We start from the raw sequence: 22,484 nt of genomic DNA, 5'->3' as shown, positions 1-22,484 counted from the left end.
GTTCCCATAGTGATGGGGACGCTTCAAGTTAGAATATACTAAGAGAACTGTGTACATGACTGCCCCCTGCTGCCTGGCAGCACCCGATCTCTTACAGGGGGCTGTGATCCGCACAATTAACCCCTCAGGTGCCGCACCTGAGGGGTTAATTGTGCGTATCATAGCCCCTTGTAAGAGATCAGGTGCTGCCAGGCAGCAGGGGCCAGACCCCCCTCCCTCTCTAGTATTATATTAATTGGTGGCCAGTGCGGTCCCCCCTCCCTCCCCAGTATTATATTCATTGGTGGCCAGTGCGGCCCCCACTCCCTCCCCAGTATTATATTCATTGGTGGCCAGTGCGGCCCCCCCCTCCCTCCCCAGTATTATATTCATTGGTGGCCAGTGCGGCCTCCCCTCCCCCTAATTAAAATCACCCCCTCCCATCATTGGTGGCAGCGGAGAGTTCCGATCGGAGTCCCAGTTTAATCGCTGTGGCTCCGATCGGTTACCATGGCAGCCAAGACGCTACTGCAGTCCTGGCTGCCATGGTTACTTAGCAATTGTAGAAGCATTATACTTACCTGTGATGTCTGTGACCGGCCGGGCGCTCCTCCTACAGGTAAGTGAAAGGTCTGTGCTATAAGCAATGCGCCGCACAGACCTTTCACTTACCAGTAGGAGGAGCGCCCGGCCGGTCACAGACATCGCAGGTAAGTATAATGCTTCTAAAATTGCTAAGTAACCATGGCAGCCAGGACTGCAGTAGCGTCTTGGCTGCCATGGTAACCGATCGGAGCCCCAGCGATTAAACTGGGACTCCGATCGGAACTCTCCGCTGCCACCAATGATTGGGGGAGGGGGGGGGGGGGGGAGATTTTAATTAGGAGGGAGGGAGGGAGGGGGGCCGCACTGGCCACCAATGAATATAATACTGGGAGGGAGGGAGGGGGGCCGCACTGGCCACCAATGAATATAATACTGGGAGGGAGGGAGGGAGGGAGGGAGGCCGCACTGGCCAACAATGAATATAAAACTGGGGAGGGAGGGGGGCCAGACCAGGTGGGGGCCAGGTGCGGCACCTGAGGGGTTAATTGTGCGGATCACAGCCCCCTGTAAGAGATCAGGTGCTGCCAGTCAGCAGGGGGCAGTTATTACACAGTTCTCAGTATATTCTAACTTGAAGCGTCCCCATCACTATGGGAACGCCTCTGTGTTAGAATATACTGTCGGATCTGAGTTTCACGATCTAACTCAAATCCGTTGGTATATTCTAATAGAGGCGTTCCCATGGTGATGGAGACGCTTCAAGTTAAAATATACCATCGGATTGGAGAAAACTCCGATCCGATGGTATATTAATAGTGACTCCTGACTTTACATTGAAAGTCAATGGGGGACGGATCCGTTTGCAATTGCACCATATTGTGTCAACGTCAAACAGATCAGTCCCCATTGACTTGCATTATAAGTCAGGACGGATCCGTTTGGCTCTGCACGGCCAGGCGGTCACCCGAACGCTGCAAGCTGCGTTTGGGTGTCCGCCTGCTGAGCGGAACGGAGGCCGAACGGTGCCATACTAATGCATTCTGAGCGGATCCGCATCCACTCAGAATGCATTGGGGCTGTACGGATCCGTTCGGGGCTGCTTGTGAGAGCCTTCAAACGGAACTCACAAGCGGAACCCCGAACGCAAGTGTGAAAGTAGCCTTAGGCCTCTTTCACACTTGCGTTGTCCGGATCCGTCGTGCACTCCATTTGCCGGAGGTGCCCGCCGGATCCGTAACACCGCAAGTGAACTGAAAGCATTTGAAGACGGATCCAATGCGTTCAGTGTTACTATGGCAGCCAGGACGCTATTAAAGTCCTGGTTGCCATAGTAGTAGTGGGGAGCGGGGGAGCAGTATACTTACCGTCCGTGCGGCTCCCGAGGCGCTCCAGAATGACGTCAGAGCGCCCCATGCGCATGGATGACGTGATCCATGCGATCACTTCATCCATGCGCGTGGGGTGCCCTGACCTCACTCTGAAGCGCCCCGGGAGCCGCACGGACAGTAAGTATACTGCTCCCCCGCTCCCCACTACACTTTACCATGGCAAACAGGACTTTAGCGTCCTGGCAGCCATGGTAACCATTCAGAAAAAGCTAAACGTCGGATCCGGTAATGCGCCGAAACGATGTTTAGCTTAAGGCCGGATTCGGATTAATGCCTTTCAATGGGGATTAATTCCGGATCCGGCCTTGCGGCAAGTGTTCAGGATTTTTGACCGGAGCAAAAAGCGCAGCATGCTGTGGTATTTTCTCCGGCCAAAAAAAGTTCCGTTCCGGAACTGAAGACATCCTGAACGGATTTCTCTCCATTCAGAATGCATGGGGATAATCCTGATCAGGATTCTTCCGGCATAGAGCCCCGACGACGGAACTCTATGCCGGAACACAACAACGCAAGTGTGAAAGAGCCCTTACCCGAGTTACCCTTTCAGCCCAGAGACGTTCCATGTCGGGCGTGTGCTCACTACTGAAGAAATGTTACAGGCATGAGGCGGCACCTGAGCAGCGCCCATTGTGATTTTGTGGACCATTCAGGGCTGTGTTCACACATGTGCTGACTCGGACATTACCCGGAGTTTCTACTAGGGCCCCAGAAAGAAAGTCTGTGACAGATCTTGTGGATGTTTGCATTTACACTTACAGGTCCTCCAAATAAACTCCAGAACATTTCTGCATGTATGAAAGGGGCTTCTGTCTCCCAATCTCTCTCTATATAATGACACATGTATAAAGTGGTCCCTCAAGATACAATATCTTTCCTGGGCCACTGTAAGCTGAAACAAGACCATGTCAATCTCTCAACCTTAGATCCAATCAACATTGCTATTTTTCTGGTAAATCCTGTATAGGTTGTTCTCAGCGTGGTACTACAACCTGTACTGTCCTCTCTCTATGCCAGGAAGAGTTACTCCTTCGGATGGCAGGTGAGGGCAGCTCCATTTTGTTCCTGGTAGACTGTGCGCTACATTGGACCTTGAAGACGCACATATCCTCACTATATGAAGTGATTTAAAGCTTACAGCATCTACTCCTGCCTATCCTAGATTAGTTCTTGCTTTATCTGTCTATGTTATCTGCAGCCAGTCATTGGCAGCAGCAGTCACATGACAAGCAAAAAACAAGATGTTGATGCAGGGAGATCTGGGACCTGCAGAGCCAGCAAGGCAGCAATGGAGCTGGAAACCAGCGGCTGGGATCAAGTACGTACGATTACCACCTCGGGTCCAGCCTCACTGGGGGTTGTGTAGAAAAGTTCCCCGGGGTGAATAACCCATTTAAAATGTCATTTTATCTAAGGATACCATTTTGTGGCATTAGAACTAATTACAGATTTTCCATAGAGTAAAGACTGTATTAGACAGCCCTGTTCTGGAGACGATGGTCAGAAAGGAAGTGTTCCATCCTGGCAGTCGCCTGCTCACTAACGGAGGAAACAACTGCTATTACATGCAGGGATGTCATCCTCAGCATGGGGAGGAGTGATTGCTATGCCTTCGCTCGTCCCCATGCTGTCTAGTTGTCTGCCGGCAGCAGATCGTGAGTACACAGCACGATCGGCCACTGGCAAATGATTAAGCGCAAACAAACAAAAAAATTTAATAAAAAATTAATAAATAAATTGGTCAAACACCCTTTATGGACTCAAGGTATAATGGTTTCAACTAGGGATGTAACATCCGAAGTCGATTTGCATAAAACTATGTTCCAATACTGTACGGAGCAGGAGCAAGGTACCACTTGGTACCGAATTAGAGTTCGGGAAATGGTTTTCACAGTACAAATTAATTTATGAAGTTATTATGCAAAGTCTCGAGAGACTTCGCAAAGTAATAACTTTGGCTCATCGGAGCCAATACAGTCCATTACTGTACGGAGCTCCTGCACCGTACAGTATTGGAGCGAAGTTTTAGGCGAATCGACTTCAGATGTTTCATCTGAAGTCGATTCGCTCATCCCTAGTTTCAACATACAATAGTCGTCCCGGAACCAATATTGTAATTTGAGGGCCCACTGTAAATCAATTAGATTGAAGCAGATGAGCCTTTGTATCAAACTTCACTAATCAGATATTTTGTGTATAAAAAAAAAAAAAAAAGGACCCTAAAATACTGTACATAAAAATAGCTTTCAGAATACACTATATGGATCACAGCATGTGGATACCCGAAAATTATCTCACATCAAACGGGTCATATCTTTATGGATGGTGTTTTGTGCACAGGAGCAGGAAGAGGCAGATCAGGCTGCCAGTGATAACACTTTTTGGGGATCCCACTATGAGTTTGTGTGGGCTACTGCTTTGTGGCTGAGAAGTTCTACTACTTCATACTTAGGACCCCTACTCATAAATCTGCTCTAGCATTTATTTTTAATTTATTTTTTTGGGGGGGTCCAGAACAGGAAGCCATTACTACAATAGTCCTATCCTTGTCCATAACACGGACAATAATAGGACGTTTTTCTTTTTTTTGTGGCCCCATTGAAGGGAATGGTTCCGCATACACAGAATGCTGCATTTTTGAAAAAGCCCAGAAAGACAAAAAAAAGGGACCAAATTAACAAAAATGTGATAGGCACATCTGTCCTGCCTTCATATTCCCCATAGACCTTCTGCTTACATGTGGGGCTGCTGTAATTACCACAAACCACTAAAATTGCAAAAAAATGCCAGGAAAAACCTACATGTGAACACCCTAACACCACTTGTGGCAAAGGTGGCATTTTTTTGTCATTAACCAGTGTTTGATGACGTGAATGACATGGATGTGTGCTTGATGACGTGAATGACATGGATGTGTGCTTGATGTTTGCACCTCAATTAATTGTGCCCTCATACTTCTGACCATACAGTGGAGCTACTTAAGAGAGAAACCAGTAACAGCAAACATCTCCAAGCCCCTTTTCTTCTAGCAGCATGGAGTGCAGAAGTTCTGGAAACGACTTCATGGTAACATTCATCAATAGCCAAATCTTCCATCTCACCTAAGGCATCTTGTGTTTATGGGCTGATTACTCTTCAATCCGCTCAGCAGGTACTCAATGTCATCTGTAAACTCCTGATTTTCGCCAAACTCTACCACATCATTGAAGTGCTTCACATGCTGAACAACTGTGTACAGCTGAAAGGAAAAATATCAAGTTTCATTATTTCTATTCAATATCAGTTAGTAACAGACATTCACTGCATATTCCCATGGCAAAACTCCACTTCCTATCAGTTCCCGGAGAACAAACTGGCAGAGAACAACTCCTGACTACTGACAGGCTGGCACGCAAGCTGTGCCAGCTTTTAATGTGTGCCAGCTCTGTTCTTGAATATTGGACTAATTACTAGGGGTGCACCGAAATGAAAATTCTGGTCCGAAACCGAAACCGAAAATTCAGGATGCCCTTGACCGAAAACCGAAACCGAAACTGCCTTTTTGCCCAAATACTTTTAAAATACTTTTTTTTTAATGATTTTATTAATAATTCTTTTTCATGAATGAAATTCATCTGTGGGTGGCGCTGTTATGGAGAGGGGGATCTGTGGGTGGCGCTATGGAAAGGGGGATCTGTGGGTGGCGCTATGGAGAGGGGGATCTGTGGGTGGCGCTGTTATGGAGAGGGGGATCTGTGGGTGGCGCTGTTATGGAGAGGGGGATCTGTGGGTGGCGCTGTTATGGAGAGGGGGATCTGTGGGTGGCGCTATGGAAAGGGGGATCTGTGGGTGGCGCTATGGAGAGGGGGATCTGTGGGTGGCGCTGTTATGGAGAGGGGGATCTGTGGGTGGCGCTGTTATGGAGAGGGGGATCTGTGGGTGGCGCTGTTATGGAGAGGGGGATCTGTGGGTGGCGCTGTTATGGAGAGGGGGATCTGTGGGTGGCGCTATGGAGAGGGGGATCTGTGGGTGGCGCTATGGAGAGGGGGATCTGTGGGTGGCGCTGTTATGGAGAGGGGGATCTGTGGGTGGCGCTGTTATGGAGAGGGAATCTGTGGGTGGCGCTGTTATGGAGAGGGGGATCTGTGGGTGGCGCTGTTATGGAGAGGGGGATCTGTGGGTGGCATTGTTATGGAGAGGGGGATCTGTGGGTGGCGCTGTTATGGAGAGGGGGATCTGTGGGTGGCGCTGTTATGGAAAGGGGGATCTGTGGGTGGCGCTGTTATGGAGAGGGGGATCTGTGCACTGTTATGGAGAGGGGGATCTGTGGGTGGCTCTGTTATGGAGGGGGGGATATGTGCACTGTTATGGGCATAACAGTGCACAGATCCCTTTCCCCATAACAGTGCACAGATCCCTTTCCCCATAACAGTGCACAGATCCCTTTCCCCATAACAGTGCACAGATCCCTTTCCCCATAACAGTGCACAGATCCCTTTCCCCATAACAGTGCACAGATCCCTTTCCCCATAACAGTGCACAGATCCCTTTCCCCATAACAGTGCACAGATCCCTTTCCCCATAACAGTGCACAGATCCCCCCTCCCCATAGCAGTGCACAGATCCCCCCTCCCCATAGCAGTGCCATAGACCGATCCCCCTACCCATAACAGCCCCGGCCCTGCTGCTCACAGCATCACTCACTGCATCTTAATTTTACCTTACAATCGTGAGGCTCCAGTAACTAACAACTCTGCAGGCAGAGCGGAGGGCGGCGTAACGTCACTTACTCACGTGACGCACCTGCTCCGCCCACTTTATGAATGAAGGAGGCGGAGCAGGCGCGTCACGTGAGTAAGTGACGTTACGCCGCCCTCCGCTCTGCCTGCAGAGTTGTTAGTTACTGGAGCCTCACGATTGTAAGGTAAAATTAAGATGCAGTGACAAAGTAAACCGCCCGCCCGGCGCCCGCCCGCAGATGGTGGGTGACAAATCCCACACCCCATATTTTCGGCCGATATGTAACAATATCGGCCGAAGTGGATTAGGTGCATTTTCGGCCGATATTTTCGGCTGCCGAAATTTCGGTGCACCCCTACTAATTACTAGTTTGGTAAAATAGTTCTAGCATACCCAAGTATATTAGGGCATATCTGAAATTGCCAAAAAGCAAAACCCTTTGTTGCCCACAGCAACCAATTAGATTTCACCTTTCATTTTACAAAGCTCTGAAAAATGCAAGGTGGAATCTGACTGGTTACTATGGGCAATTAAGCCAGTTCTACTTTACACCAGTTTTGATAAATGTTCCCAAATGTTCTTTTTTTTCCAAGTACGCTGTAAGAAATGAGCATTGTGCTTTGACTGGTTCATTATTGTGTGTTTTTGTTTACTTTTTAGTTTATTTTAGTAAAGGTCCAGTTCAATAATTTTACTAAACCTCCTAATGAAAGGGTAAATTATTGCGAAAAACTGATTTTTCCTTTATAAAAAAACAATGTACAGCATCTTTCTATAACTATCTATTGCCTACTCCTAAAGAGATCTACGAGTGTGTGTGTTCCTGACTGGACCTCTTTTACATTACATTAGGTTACTTTCACACTAGAGTTAGTTTGTATTGAGTTCCGTCCTAGGGGATCAATACCGGGGGGGGGGAAAAAAAAACGCATCAGTTTTATCCTAATGCATTCTGAATGGAAAGCAATTCGTTCAGTATGCATCAGGATGTCTTCCGTTCATTTTACGGTATTTGGTCGGAGAAGATACTGCAGCATGCTGTGGGCAAAATTCCGGAACACTTGAATTTCCATTAATTTCCATTGAAAAGTATTAATGCCAGATCCGGTACCAAGTGTTCCGGAAAACAGGATCCGGTTTCCCGGTCTGCACATAGGCAGACCTTTAAAAATGTGGAAATACCGGATCCGTTTTTCCAGATGACACCAGAGAGACAGATCCGGTATTTCAATGCATTTGGCAGACGGATCCGCATCCGGAAACAAATGATCTCCGCTTGCATGCGGATTTCCGGATCCAGCAGGCAGTTCCAGCAACGGAACTTACTGCCGGATTCTTCTAACGCTAGTGTGAAAGTGCCCTTATATGCAGGGTACGTTTTACTGCTCACTCAAAATACTCCAATACTGATCAATAAATCCAATGGAAACATTTTTATAATCAGAAAACCCAATAGTTACTTTAGATACAGAATGCAAAGGGTCAGAAAGCAGCAACACTGCAAACATTGAGAAGACAGCTCACCTCTTTGTGCTCCTTCCTGCATTTCAGCGCAGTTACCATGTCTTGATACGGCTGTGTTGGGATCGTCACAGTCTTGATAACTTTAGGAGGAGGAGCTGGTGCTTTGAAAACACCATCATCCTTTGGAGCTGAAGAAGTTTCAGATGGCTTTGTCTGCAGAGAGAAGAAATATTTTAAAAAAAACTCACCCCCCCCACAGGCACAACACTGCAAAAACCTGGTGAGTTTCTGCACTTAAAAAGGGTCGTCTCACTTCAGTAAATGACATTTATAATGCAAAGTTAATGTATTATTATCCGTTTTACCTCCTTTGCTGGCTTAATTTTTTCATTGCATTATACATGGTTTCCATGGTTACGGCCACCCTGCAATCCAGCAGCAGTGGTCGTGCTTGCACACTATTGGAAAAAGTGACTGCCTATGTGCAGTCCCTGCCACCAGAGAGGTTGGCACTTTTTCCAATTGTGTGCAGGCACGACCACTGCTGATTGATTGCAGGGTGGTCGTAACCCCCTGGATACGAGCAGTGTATAATGTGATGGAAAAATTAATTAAGCCAGAAAAGGAGGCAATACGGACAATCACATTACATTAGTAAGTGGTTTGAATTAACTTTCTCTACATGATACATGCCATTTGCTGAAGTGAGACAACGCCTTTAAATGATTCAGCAGACTGCACTGAGCCAGTGTGCTGCCTCCCCGCATGCCGACTCACATAGAAGCCATTATGTTGCTACAGCCAGAAAGTCAAAGGAAATAATCATGCTTATGGATATCAATTCAGTGCACAGGGAAGGGAATAAGGAATCAAGTCAGAATTCACTACAGAAGGTCTAGAAAAATCCCCACCACTATGATCACTACTTAGTCTCTCACATTTCTATTCAGAGGTCCCCCAGAAAGATAGAAAATAATGAGCTTTCTAAATTAGATACAATGGCTTTTAAGTCTGCCACCTAATAAAATCTTTCCATATTTGTTGAAATGAATAATACTTGGACTTCTCAGAAGTGGCTAAAAACCAGAACAAGTCTGCCCACGTCTTCATTCTTTGTAAGTTATCACAAGTGTGGATGGGGAGGACTTCTTCATGGGTCAGGCAGAAAAGCTGTGCCCTGGCGTCAATTCTGATATACTGAGACGCTGCCAAGTGGTTTTAGACTTGCAAACCTCATTAACTGAGGGCCGCTTAACAGGAAGGAGCGAAGCCGTCTGATGCAACATGCCGTGAAAGATCAAGTGCAAGGAGAGCTAAACGCACGCCGATACGGGAATTTTACATGATGTTTGGACAAAAGCCCGGATAACTAAACGGAAAATGCAGGAAACCCAAGGGCAAAAATGTGTCTTTCATTTTCACTAGTGGAGGCCTGCCAAACTCATCTTCTACAAAATAAGAAATGGCTAATAATAATCAAAACGCTCCCCATGCAGTGCAAACATTCCAACAAATCCACTTTTACTTACCGGTGCAGACTGAGCTTTCAAGACCGGTAGAGAAGGAAGTTCCTCCGCTTCGGGTTGGTTCCAGTGGCGTGCATTATAGACAGCTTTTGTTGGAGACTAGAACAGGACAAGAAGCAATGAAATACATTCATTCTGCAATGCATAGCAATGTGCAGCATCCATACTCTGTCCTTGGAAAGAACTGCTGAGGTCCCTTCCATATAGCTGAATGGGAATTTTTCACTAAGGTCATTTAGATGTACGGGATGGATTTCTACCGTTACATGTGAACACCGCCTATATGTGCAGCAAACATCTGGCAGAAAAGCGGTGACAATACCACACACTATTGACTTCTATAATTGTAGAATAATTGTTTGGGCAGTGTTTATGAAAATAAATAAAAAAAATAAAAATAAAACATACCCGCTTTGGTGCACTAAATATTTTTCGGGCGCCATCTTTATTTTTATCTCCTTGTCTGCTAGCAGGTTTTTTAAAAACTTCAGGTACAGCGTATGGATCTTCCATGGAGTCTAAATGAATAAAAAAAAAATACTGAAGATATAGTACAGATCAAAAATCACATGAAGAAAAAAATAAATAAAAAGGGAGAGAGATGAATGTATTAATGAAATATTATATTCCTGCAATACTCTTGGATGGATTCCACATTGCTTTGTTCTTCCTCACTTTGGCACAGAGAAGTACACTTTTGCTCTCTTTTCCTTGTCAGAACTGGAATACTACAACCTGGCAGATTTACAACACACTCAATCTCACTCCTTGGACACATTCACCATGCTGGAAACCCTCCGACAATAGTTTTTTGTTTTTACACTATTTGCTACATAATAACCCAGTATCTTGTCTGATGTGCTGACTGCTACCGAGTAGATCCTTTCTTCTTAACCATACTTAGGCAATTGCATTAAAGAGGCTTTCCAGGACTTTAATATTAATCAGCTGACCGAGTGTTGTATCTCCGTCATTGTTTACCCCCCCCCCCCCCCCCCCAACGCTTAGTATCATAAGTCAGGGATGGCCAACCTGCGGCCCTCCAGCTGTTGCAAAACTACAACTCCTAGAAAGCCCGGACAGCCTACAGCTATCGGCCTACAGCAGGGCATTGTGGGAGCTGTAGTTTTACAACAGCTGGAGGAACACAGGTCGGGCATCCCTGATGTAAGTGAATCCGCGTGCTACTCTGGTAGGAGCATAGCTTGTTCTGATGCATTGTTTTATAGTTTCTATTCAATACACTGTTAAGTGGGGTACCACCCCACTTGGCGGTTTCGGTAAGGCTTCTTCACACCAGAGTTTACATTTTCCAGTATTGAGATTCGGCAGAAGATCTCAATACCGGAGAAAAACGCGTCCGTTTTGTCCCCATTCATTGTCAAAGAGGACAAAACGTGACTGAACAGAGTGCTCCAAAATGCATTCCGTTCCCATACCGGAGAGCAAACCACAGCATGCTGCAGTTATCTTTCCGTCATGGGATGCGGAGCAAGATGGATCCGTCATGACCCACAATGGAAGTGGATCAGTTTTCTCAGACAATAGTGTTCATGACGGATCAGTCTTGGGAATGTTAAAAATAATACAACCGGATCCGTTCATAACGGATGCAGACTGTTTTATTATCAGTAACGGAAGCGTTTTTGCTGAACTCTGCCAAATCAGGCAAAAACACAGGTGTCAAAGTAACCTAAGCCCAGCACTTCGTCTCATCTCACTATGGAAACTGCAAGAAAGGACTCCCCCTTTAAAGGGGTTGTCCAGCTTCTGATATTGAAGACCTATTCTCAGTATACATCATTAATATCAGATCAGCGGGGTTCCGACTCCTGGCACCCTCACCAATCAGCTGTGCTCATAAAACTGCTGCGTTCTCTTCACTGTTTTCACAGCTTCACTTAAATGGGACGGGATGTACCTCAAGTGAATGAGATGGAGAAGCTGTAATTGCACTTCCCGCGGCTACAATCTCAATGGCAAACAGGTGAGCAGTGAAGAGAAGCACAGCAGTCTCTTCAAACAGCGGGGCTGCCGGGAGGTGGCTCCTGCCAATCTGATATCGTTGACCTTTCCTGAGGATAGGTCATCAATATCAGAAACCAGACAAACCCTTTAATGCTCAGCATTTCTTTTTTATTTCCGCATTTCCTATAGATATACAGGTCCTTCTAAAAAAAATTGCATATTGTGTTAAAGTTCATTATTTTCTGTAATGTACTGATATACATTAGACTTTCATATATTTTAGATTCATTACACACAACTGAAGTAGTTCAAGCCTTTTCTTGTTTTAATATTGATGATTTTGGCATACAGCTCATAAAAATACCTATCTCCAAAAAATAGCATATTTCATCCGACCAATAAAAGAAAAGTGTTTTTAATACAAAAAAAGTCAACCTTCAAATAATTAAAGGGGTTATCCCACTTAGCAGTTTCATACTTACCTGCTGCCACCGCGCGTTCACTTCCTGGATTCTGGCTGGGGGCGGGCTTCATCTTGATTGAAGTCTTCTCCCGGCCGGGCCGCGCGCTGGACTGAACGCGCACGCTGCCGCGCATGCGCAATGTGACTTATTTTTGGCCAGTATAGTACAGAGCCGGCGTGCGCGTTCGCAGCTCTGTACTATTCTGGCCGGGAAGAAGTCACCGTCGCGCATGCGCGGCAGCGTGCGCGTTCAGGACAGCGAGTGGCCCGGCCGGGAGAAAAGAAGAAGTCTTCTGGGCAAGCGCGACCATCGGGATTTTGCGCTACTGAAGTCCTGGCTGCCATGGTATGTTAGTGAGCAGCATTAAACTCACGTCTGCCGTGGCCGCCGGGCGCTCCTTCTCATAGTTCTGTGCGGCGCATTGCTAATGCTATAAGCATTAGCAATGCGCCGCACAGACAGAAGAAGGAGCGACCGGCGGCCACAGCACACGTGAGTATAATGATGCTCACTAACATACCATGGCAGCCAGGACTTCAGTAGCGTGACTCCTGGCTGCCATGGTAACCGATCGGAGACCCAGCATTACACTGCTGGGACTCCGATTGGAACTGCCCACTGCCACCAATGCAGAGACTGAAGAACATTCCCGGCACCCGACCTCCGACAGGATGCTGTGATCCGCGCGATTAACCCCTCAATTGGTGGCGCAGTGGAGAGGGAGGGACTCCCTCCTTCACTGTGCCGGCTCAGGAGAACATGGTGCGCGCCGAGAGCGCGATCATATCGCGGTGCGGCGATATGCACAAAATCCATATCGTGGCACAAATTTATATTGCATATCGCCCACCCCTAATATATATATATTTGTGATAAGAAATTAGCAACACCTGTGCAATATAATGAGGACATGTGGAGCCAATGGGTACAAAAAGTGGTTTGGGTCTTTGTCTCTTAGGGCGAGAGGACGGCCAGAGGCATTAAAGGGGTATTCCCATCTTCAGTTTTAATACTTACCTTTGTCTAGCGCGACGTCCACTTCCTGGATTCGGCTGGGCTTGAGTGACATCTTCTCCCGGCCAGGCCGCGCTTGCGCACAAGACTGAAGTTTTTCTCCCGGCCGGGCAATGTCCTGAACGCGCACGCACACGCTCCATGGTGACTTATTCCTGGCCTGTATAGTACAGAGCCGGCGTGGCTGTGTACTATACTGGCCAGGAAGAAGTCATCATGGCGCATGCGCGGCGGCGTTCAGGACATTGTGCGGCCCGGCCGGGAGAGGATCTTCAGTCTTCTGCGCAAGAGCAGCCCGGCGGGATTGACAGGAGACGTGGCGGTAACCAGGGGAGACGAAAGACAACATCAGGTAAAAGGGGACTTATTTTCTCAAAAAGGGTGGGAATTGGGTAATAAAATGTATTTAGAAACAGATTTAACAGTGATCATTAAGATGGGAATACCCCTTTAAACATAGAATTGCCTGATGTGTCTGTTTTAGTAATTATTTTTCCTCCCCGTACTACTGGGGTATCTTTTCTTTTAACTAGACAACCGGGTGTTACTATTCCCTTGTCAAAGGGATGAGTCCTTAGAAGTGGTCTGATTGAAAAGTATCAGACTGTTTCTGTATGTATGTATATATATATATCAGGGCTTGACAAATTTCCTTGGAATCTAGGAGCCAGCTAAAAAAGTTAGGAGCCAGGTGGAGCCGCGTCATAAAGCCCCCAGTAGGTCTCCCCCCCCCCCACTTCTCCATAGAGCCCCCCCAATAATGCTGTATACCATGTTACATATACCGCCGCTCCGTCCCCGGACCCTATTGACTATAATGGGGACGGGGGTGGAGCTCCGGCGCAGCATGGCAGTTCGCGGTGAGAGGCCGCCGGACTAAAAAGTTGGACATGCAGTACTTTTACCATGCACTGCCGTGCTGCGCCAGAGCTCTGCCCCCATTATAGTCCATGGGGACAGAGATGCGGTCCGGCGAAACAGCGGAAGGACGGATCCGACAGGGTGAACAGCCGGATCCGTCCTGCCGCAAGTGTGAAAGTAGCCTTAGTTCTATAGCTACTGAATGAGACAGAAGAAGGGATGCCTTTAACATATAGATCTCCTTGAGAAGCCAATTTGATCCTAAAGGGTTAATTCAAACTGTAATCTAAACTGTGTCCTATCACTGTCACATCACTGCTGCAAAAGCATCAGCACAGCCTCAGTGTAACCTGTTCTAGTGACTCTGACTGACTGTTCTTTTAACTCAAAGAATCGAATGAGTCTCTAACTAATCAAATCTTTAGATTCTTTTAACCTGAGACTCATTAGATTCTTTCTAGACTCCCTGTACTTGTGTCAGTGACTCGGACTCAGAGCTGCTAGTGCTTGCCTTGCCTCAGCTCTGATTGGTTGGTGGGCAGGGAGGGGAGGGGATGGCAGAAGCAGCTTCCACTCTAGGATCAGATTACACTCCTCCCGAGTCCCTCCCCCTACCTGCTGCCAGCGTCTCACTCTGTGTGCTGTGACGGAGCCGACTCAGACTGAGGAGCTGTTTCACACGGTGCTGCCTCCGGAAAGAACGGCAGCTCCGCACCCATCGCCCGGGCACCTTTGAAAACGGGCTGACAAATACCCAAGCGCCAGGACTAAATTCCTGGTCGCCATGGCGGCCTGGGATTTGTCGAGCCCTGATAGATAGATAGATAGATATAGATATATAGAGAGCAATCTGTAAAGTATATAATCTTATTTCCAAGAAACCACAAGTGACCCACTCCACTTTAGAGACTAGAGAAGGAAAAAAGGAAACTTTGGTACACGAATAGCTGGAGCCCACCACCTATTTACGGATGTGTGCAGCTACTTGTGGGTCACTTACCTGTGTCTTTTCTAGGAAGTCGACTACTACTGCTGCTGGTTTGAGTGGTGAGTGGCTTCTCTGTAAAACGTGGTGCAAAACGTGTATTTTTTGCTTATTAAATCTACACAATAAAGTCTTGTACAATTTTACGTCAAACATTTAAAGTCATTTTTCCGATTCCACTTACCATAATTATTTACAGACTGTACACTCTGCATATTTGTACTGCCTCCTAAGCTAGATGCACTGGACTCTGACGACATCAATGTATTCTTGGTCTTCTTTTTCAATTTCCTTTCTTTTTGATACCATTCATCTTCGTCCTCATCATCACTTTCACTCAAGTCATCAAATCCAAAGTATTTAATTCTGTAGCTTGATTGCCCAAAAGGGTTAGACCCATCATCACCACCAGCTCCTTCATCCTGGTCATCAAATCCAAAAAACTCCAATTTGGCATCCTTTTTAGATTTGGTATTACCAGGGCGAAACCTTGTGGTGGTTTTTGCTGTTGCAAGATCAGCTTTCTTTCTAAGACGTCCTGCCTCCCCTAAATCTGTAGAAGGGCTTGTGGTAAACTCATCTATACTCCGATCCATGCTGTCCTGTATGGTGACATTACATACAGATAAACATGATGGGTGGAGAACTGTGAAATCTCTAGTCCGACCAGTGGGTCTGGGACCACTGCTTTTATTCACAGCATTTGTCTTGTCTGTCGCATTGTGAGATCTGCCTGTGTTATAAATCGCACCATCTAACAGTTTATCAAAGTTTGAGGAACCACATGCAGATCTTGCTTTGCTAGACCTACAGTATGTCCTACAGTTACCAAGTTTCACACCACCTTGGAGAACATCTTCACTCATCTGCTCATCAGGGTTAAAGGGTTGTTCTGTCATTTGGATGCAGTCATCTTCAGCCTTAGGACTTTCAACTATAGGACTACTCGCACACAAACTCAATTCAAGGTCAGGCGTTTCTGAGTTCTCCTCAGTCAGATCATCAAACTCAAACAGTTCAAGATTCAGTGGGTCTCTAGTTTGTTCGTTCTGAACCGGAGAATCTGATTTCTGTACAGGTGCAAAATCCCAGTCATCCGTGTCATCGGTGAAACTAGAGAGGATCGATTCCACAGGTTTTCGGCTATTGCAAGATTTTGTGGAAACCCCAAAATGTAACGTATCAAAAGTTTTCTGGTAATCATAGTCACTCTTTTTAATAGTGAAACTATTTTTATCTTCCGTGAAACTCTGTGCATTACCTGAAGAGACAAATGAAGAATTTATGAAAACCATGTATAAGGGTTAACCTCATTCTCGCACCATTTAATTACAAGGAAATTATTGAAACGCCTTCTAAAACAGCAGACGAATTGTAACTAAGCTGCCAACAAATGTTGACTGAGGCATAATGAGTCATGCGAGTTATAGGCAATTCTGTGACCGGCTATGCTTCTTCGTCATGTTCCTAAACTTGAGGAGGATAATTAGTTTATAGTAAATGATGCAGGAAACATCCCAATAATAAGCTTATACTCCTGCAGAGAATACATGGTTACTGTCACAAATGCGGCAGCTATGTCCTATAATATCCATGTGCTCTTCAACTAATCCCACTGTTATTATAATAATATTACCCTATGCAAGGTTAGCAATATATATGTACAGGTCTGTGCTCGGGGGTTTCTAATACAAAAACGTTGTCCCATCCACGTCTTGAAAGGGTTTTCCCGGAATTTTATAACGATGGTCTCTCCTCGATATAAGGGTGGGCCTGCTGATCAGCTGTGACAGTGGAGCTCCAGCAGTGATTTCTCCTCTGTTGCTTGGACTTTAGCTGCCATTCTGGTCTTTTATGAACGCCTGGAATGTCAGCTTTCAAACAAGACCATGTTTCTAGCTGCTACCACTCAGGAGATAGCAGCATCTAAAGCAGCCCTCCACCCTCCAGTTAGCTATTTTTCTCACTACCCAAGCTGGACTCGGGCAAAACAGGTGGTTAATGTTAGGCCTCGTTTACATTTCCGTTATTCACCGACGTGAGATGTCTGCATTTTCCACTGACAGCACACGTACCCATTGACTCATGTGTCTGTTCACACATCAGTATGTTATTTTACTGACTGACTCAGTGGGAAGACATGCACTACTTTGGTCCGTGATGTGGACCAAACACGCTTATTATAGTGTCTGGGTGCGTGAAAAAAAAAAACAACAGGCTCAACACGGATGGCATACGCGTTGCGTCCATGTTTGGGCCTTTTTAAAGGGAACCTGCCACCTGGATTTTGGGTATAGAGCTGAGGACATAAGCTGCTAGATGGCCGCTAGCACATCCGCAATACCCAGTCCCCATAGCTCTGTGTGCTTTTTATTGTGTCAAAAAAAGATTTTATAGATACATAAATGAACCTTAGATGAGTCCTGTCTCCTGCATGCTTGAGAGATGAGTCCAGCGTTCTGACTCTGACCCAAGCCATGCCCACTGTAAAGGAGCCCAGCACCGCCCCCGCATCCTCCAAATCTCCTCCTTGCTCCCTGACGTCACAAAGCTAGTGCGCCGTAATCCCGCAATGCTCAAGCTAGCGCATGCGCAGTTCGTTCCCTCCGGCTGATGCCAGCACAGGGAAGAAACACTATGCCGACACTGCGCATGCGCTAGCTCGCAGATCGCAAGATTACGGCGCTCTACCTTTGTGACGTCTGGGAGCAAGGAGGAGATTCGGAGTATGCGGGGCAGTGCAGGGCTCTGGAAACGTTAGTAGCCTAATTTACATATGTATAGAATCGTTGTTTTTTTTTACATAAAAGCACAGAGAGCTATGGGGACTGGATATTGCGGTTGTGCTAGCGGCGATCTAGCAGCACATGTCCTCAGCTCTATACCCAAAAACCAGGTGACAAGTTCCCTTTAAATCAACTTTCAGCTGAGCATTGTCCATGGAATAGGGATGAGACAGAGGGCAAAAAACGAACACACGGGCATCTTCAGGGATGAAACACACAGATTTTTTTCACAGACGTCAAATGGACGTGGAAATGTGAAGGAGGCCTTATGTCATACTGTAAAGTAAAAAGAGTAGGTATTTTACCAACGTTAGAAAACTAAATGAAGCATTAGTCTAACTTGTTTTCTGCAACTGCTATAGAACAGTGGTGCCTAACCATTCTTCGTCTGAGGGCCGCACTAGACTTGGTATAAATTTTGCGGGCCGGAACCAGGTAGCTTTGCCAGAAGAAATGCAAACGCTATGAGGGGGCACATATCTGGGCATAACTACTGTGAAGGGGGCACATATCTGGGCATAACTACTGTGAAGGGGGCACATATCTGGGCATAACTACTGTGAAGGGGGCACATATCTGGGCATAACTACTGTGAAGGGGGCACATATCTGGGCATAACTACTGTGAAGGGGGCACATATCTGGGCATAACAACTGTGAAGGGGGCACATATCTGGGCATAACAACTGTGAAGGGGGCACATATCTGGGCATAACTACTGTGAGGGGGCACATATCTGGGCATAACTACTGTGAGGGGGCATGTGTGAGCATTACATCTGTGAAGAGGGCACATATCTTGGCATTATTACTGTGAGGGGGCATATATCTGGGCATAACTACTGTGAGGGGCACATATCTGGGCATAACTACTGTGAGGGGGCACATATCTGGGCATAACTACTGTGAGGGGGCATGTGATGTATACATGGGTGTAATGTATGTAGTGCAGTATGTGATGATCACACACTGCACTACATACATTACAAACATGTATACATCACATACTGCACTGTCAGCTTCTTCTGCAGGTCTACCTTGATGTCTGGTCTTTAGGCTTCAGTCAGATCCTCCACCGCCATGCTTGTGCCGTGTGCCCGACACCACCAGGAGCTGGCCCCTCCTCCTTTCATCTCCCGCCGGCTTCTCCTACAGCAGGGCGCTCTATCGCTCCAGTGCCTGCCCAATCTTAATCAGGGGCGTAGCTAGGAATGACTGGGCCCCATAGCAAAAAAAAATATGCCCCCCCCCCTCCTGGATCTCCCACCCCCACATACCTATTGGACCTCCCACCCCTTCCAGAGCTCCGACCCAAACATCCCCCTTCAGTGTCCTCCTCAGATCCCGGCCCCTTCAGTGTCCTCCACAGATCCCCCCCCCCCCCCTTCAGTGTCCTCCACAGATCCCCCCCCCCCCCCCTTCAGTGTCCTCCACAGATCCCCCCCCCCCCCCCCTTCAGTGTCCTCCACAGATCCCCCCCCCCCTTCAGTGTCCTCCACAGATCCCCCCCCCTTCAGTGTCCTACACAGATCCCCCCCCCCTTCAGTGTCCTACACAGATCCCCCCCCCCCCTTCAGTGTCCTACACAGATCCCCCCCCCCCCCTTCAGTGTCCTACACAGATTCCCCCCCCCCTTCAGTGTCCTACACAGATTCCCCCCCCCCCTTCAGTGTCCTACACAGATCCCTCCCCCCCCTTCAGTGTCCTACACAGATCCCCCCCCCCCCCAGTGTCCTACACAGACCCCCCCCCCCCCCTTCAGTGTCCTCTACAGATCCTTCGATGCCTCTGCCAGTGCGCCTGTGCGAGATTACGGCGCTTCTCTTCAATTTCACAGAGGCAAGTGCAGTGAATAAATTAGCTAGGAGGCGGCGCTGAGCAGGGAGATTGCAGGCACAGGCAGCATCACTTTTGGCCCGCGGGCCGTAGATTGGGCATCACTGCTATAGAATATAAAATCTTAACATGCACATTCACCTGTCCATTCAGCGAGTTTTCTAAGAATGTGATATTGAAGGCATATCCTCAGGATAGGTCATCGATATCAGATAGGTGGGAGTCCAACCCCCCCCCCCCCCCTCCCCGATCAGCTGTTTGGACCAGAGCACAGTGGGCTCATCCTAAGTTAATGGTGTCAGGTTCATCTGTCATGTGGCTTAGACGCAACTCGGTCCCATTTAAATGAATAGGGATGAACTGCAATACCAAGCACAGCCACTATCCAGTCGACGGCACTGTGCTTGGTAAGTTGTAAGGAGACCCGAGCATCGCTGCCTACTTAAAACAGCCGATCTGCGGGGGTCTCGGATGTCACACTTGGAAAACCTTTCAATTCCAGTGGTTTTTGGCTAGTTTGAAACGTGATAGCCAGGACAATATCTACATGCTCAAACTAGCCCCTAAAACTAATATTTTCTGAAAGCAGGCACCTGGCACAAGGACATTAAAATGCCATTCAGCACTTTATACACATAGGCACAATGTAATTATTTCTAAAAGTTGCATAAAAGTTTACACTAGTGGTTAAAGTGGTGTTCGAGGACCCAGCAACTGACAAAGGAAATATGTCATCAGAAAATGAGCTATTGTATAAATCAGGTTTTTATGTTTAACATTTTTAAAGCATTTCTAATCATTTTAATTTTCCATGTCATTATCTATATTGAAAAACCATTAAATCCTGTAGTTTTCATACTGACCACTATATCTAATAGGCACCACTCCTTGGTTTGTACAGATCACTTTACTGCAGTTACCTGCTTATCTTTACACAGAGGAGATATCATTATAGGCAGGATTAGAATAACAGTGAACACAGGATTCACCATTCACATCTTATCTATTCCTTCCCTGTACAATGACCTCTGCACAGGGCAACTCTCCCATAGAAGTCAATGAGGTCTCCTCCTGACCATCGAGGGGCTGCTGTAAAGCAATTTTCTTAATGTTGTGTAAATCCTATTAAGAGCAGCTCAGGCAAGATGGCCACCCCTTAATAATGTTCAGAAAACAGAATAAATAAATCTTCATTCATAAAAAAAACTGATTCGAAATTAAAGGAGATGTGTTACTATCTGGTTTTAGGCTACAGAAAACATTTTTGGGCACACAATTCTGAAAGTTTCCGAAATACTTACCATCTCAAGGCTGTGTGGACTGACTGCTCTGGTAACTGGTCGTCCCCCTGGCACATGCACAAATTCTGTCTCCAGAGCCACACAACTTTGAGATGGTATGGAAACAGATTTACAGGAAAGATAGGATTATTATTTTTTTTAAAGGGGTTACCCGGCTATGCCCCTCCCCCATATGAGGACAACCACTGTGGTGAGTCTTACAAGACTAAGGCCCTTTTCACACAGGCGAGATTTCCGCGCGGGTGCAATGCGCGAGGTGAACGCATTGCACCTGCACTGAATCCGGACCCATTTATTTTTATGGGACTGTGCACATGAGCGGTGATTTTCACGCATCACTTTTGCGTTAAGTAAAACATTGCAGCATGCTCTGTTTTGTGCGTTTTTCACACAACGCAGGGAAAATACAATTTACACAACACCTAACCCAAACCTGAACTTCTGTGAAGAAGTTCGGGTCTGGGGACCAAACAGACATGCTGATTTTTCACACGCGCGTGCAAAACGCATTACAATATTTTGCACTTGCGTGGAAAAATGCAGCATTTTCCCGCAACACACCCGCATCTTATCCGGCCCAAAAACATGACGCCCGTGTGGAAGAGGCCTAAAGATTAAAACACCCCTCCACCAGTGCTTCCCAAAATTATAAGAGTGAGAGGTGGAGATAAATCTAAGCAACTATTATATAATTAGAAGGTATTAATTCATACTAGGGGTGGGCGATATAGGCGATATAATTGCGCTCTCGGCGTGCACCATGGTTTCCTGAGCCGGCACAGTGGAGAAGGAGGGAGTCCCTCCCCACTGTGCGCGGCTGCCGATGGCCACTAAGAACAGAGTAGGAGGAGGAGAGGAGGGGAGGGACTGTGGCCACTGCGCCACCAATCAATGCCTGAATACCAATGTGCCTGCCATATCCCGGCCCCTATGACTGCACGCTGTGATCCGCGCGATTAACCCCTCAGTTGAGGGGTTAATCTCGCGGATCACAGCGTCCTGTCAGTGGTCGGGTGCCGGGAATGTTTGTCTGCATTGGTGGCAGTGGGCAGTTCCGATCGGAGTCCCAGCAGTGTAATGCTGGGGCTCCGATCGGTTACCATGGCAGCCAGGAGTCACACTACTGAAGTCCTGGCTGCGATGGTATGTTAGTGAGCAGCATTATACTCACGTGCGCCGTGGCCGCCGGTCGCTCCTTCTGTCTGTGCTGGGGGGGGGGGGGGGGGGCACATGATAGGCTAGCTGCCATGGTCAGCTCCCTGCTGTTGTGTGCACAAAGCACAGGGCAGCAGGGAGAGTGTAAAGTCCTATTCAACAAGGGTTCTAGCCCTTAAGGAGGCTAATAGTTATTAAATAAAAAGTAACCCCCCCCCCCCCCAATATAGAAAGCAATATATCGAGATATATATCGCACATGCTTAAAATTATATCGCAATATAGATTTTAGGCCATATCGCCCACCCCTAATTCATACCCTCAATGAAATTAAGCAAATAATGATAATAATTGGGGAGGGAATAACAGGCCATCATGGTGATCTTATGGAAACCGAATTACCGGTAAGTCCAATTCAGATTTTCCATATCATCACCATGACGGCCACAAGGAGATATCCAAAATTATAACATCAAGGAGGGGCTACTGCCTGAAGG

General features: G+C 47.0%; 1 protein-coding gene across 1 annotated transcript in view; it reads right to left on the bottom strand.

Moving 5' to 3' along the window:
• The window catches only part of WAPL (WAPL cohesin release factor), a 132,272-nt gene that overhangs the window by 70,383 nt on the left and 39,405 nt on the right, over positions 1 to 22,484 (bottom strand). Inside the window, exons 3-7 of the mRNA XM_040438857.1 lie at positions 15,096 to 16,172; positions 10,028 to 10,137; positions 9,623 to 9,718; positions 8,154 to 8,306; positions 5,012 to 5,148 (exon numbers count right to left, since the gene is read on the bottom strand). Of these exons, the coding sequence (XP_040294791.1) occupies positions 5,012 to 5,148; positions 8,154 to 8,306; positions 9,623 to 9,718; positions 10,028 to 10,137; positions 15,096 to 16,172 (1,573 nt within the window). The remainder of the gene's footprint in view (positions 1 to 5,011; positions 5,149 to 8,153; positions 8,307 to 9,622; positions 9,719 to 10,027; positions 10,138 to 15,095; positions 16,173 to 22,484) is intronic.

The sequence above is a fragment of the Bufo bufo genome, chromosome 6 (assembly GCF_905171765.1).
Source record: "Bufo bufo chromosome 6, aBufBuf1.1, whole genome shotgun sequence".
NCBI classification, from domain to species: domain Eukaryota; kingdom Metazoa; phylum Chordata; class Amphibia; order Anura; family Bufonidae; genus Bufo; species Bufo bufo.
Note: the sequence above shows the minus strand (reverse complement) of the source record. Positions and strands in the feature narration are given on the sequence as shown.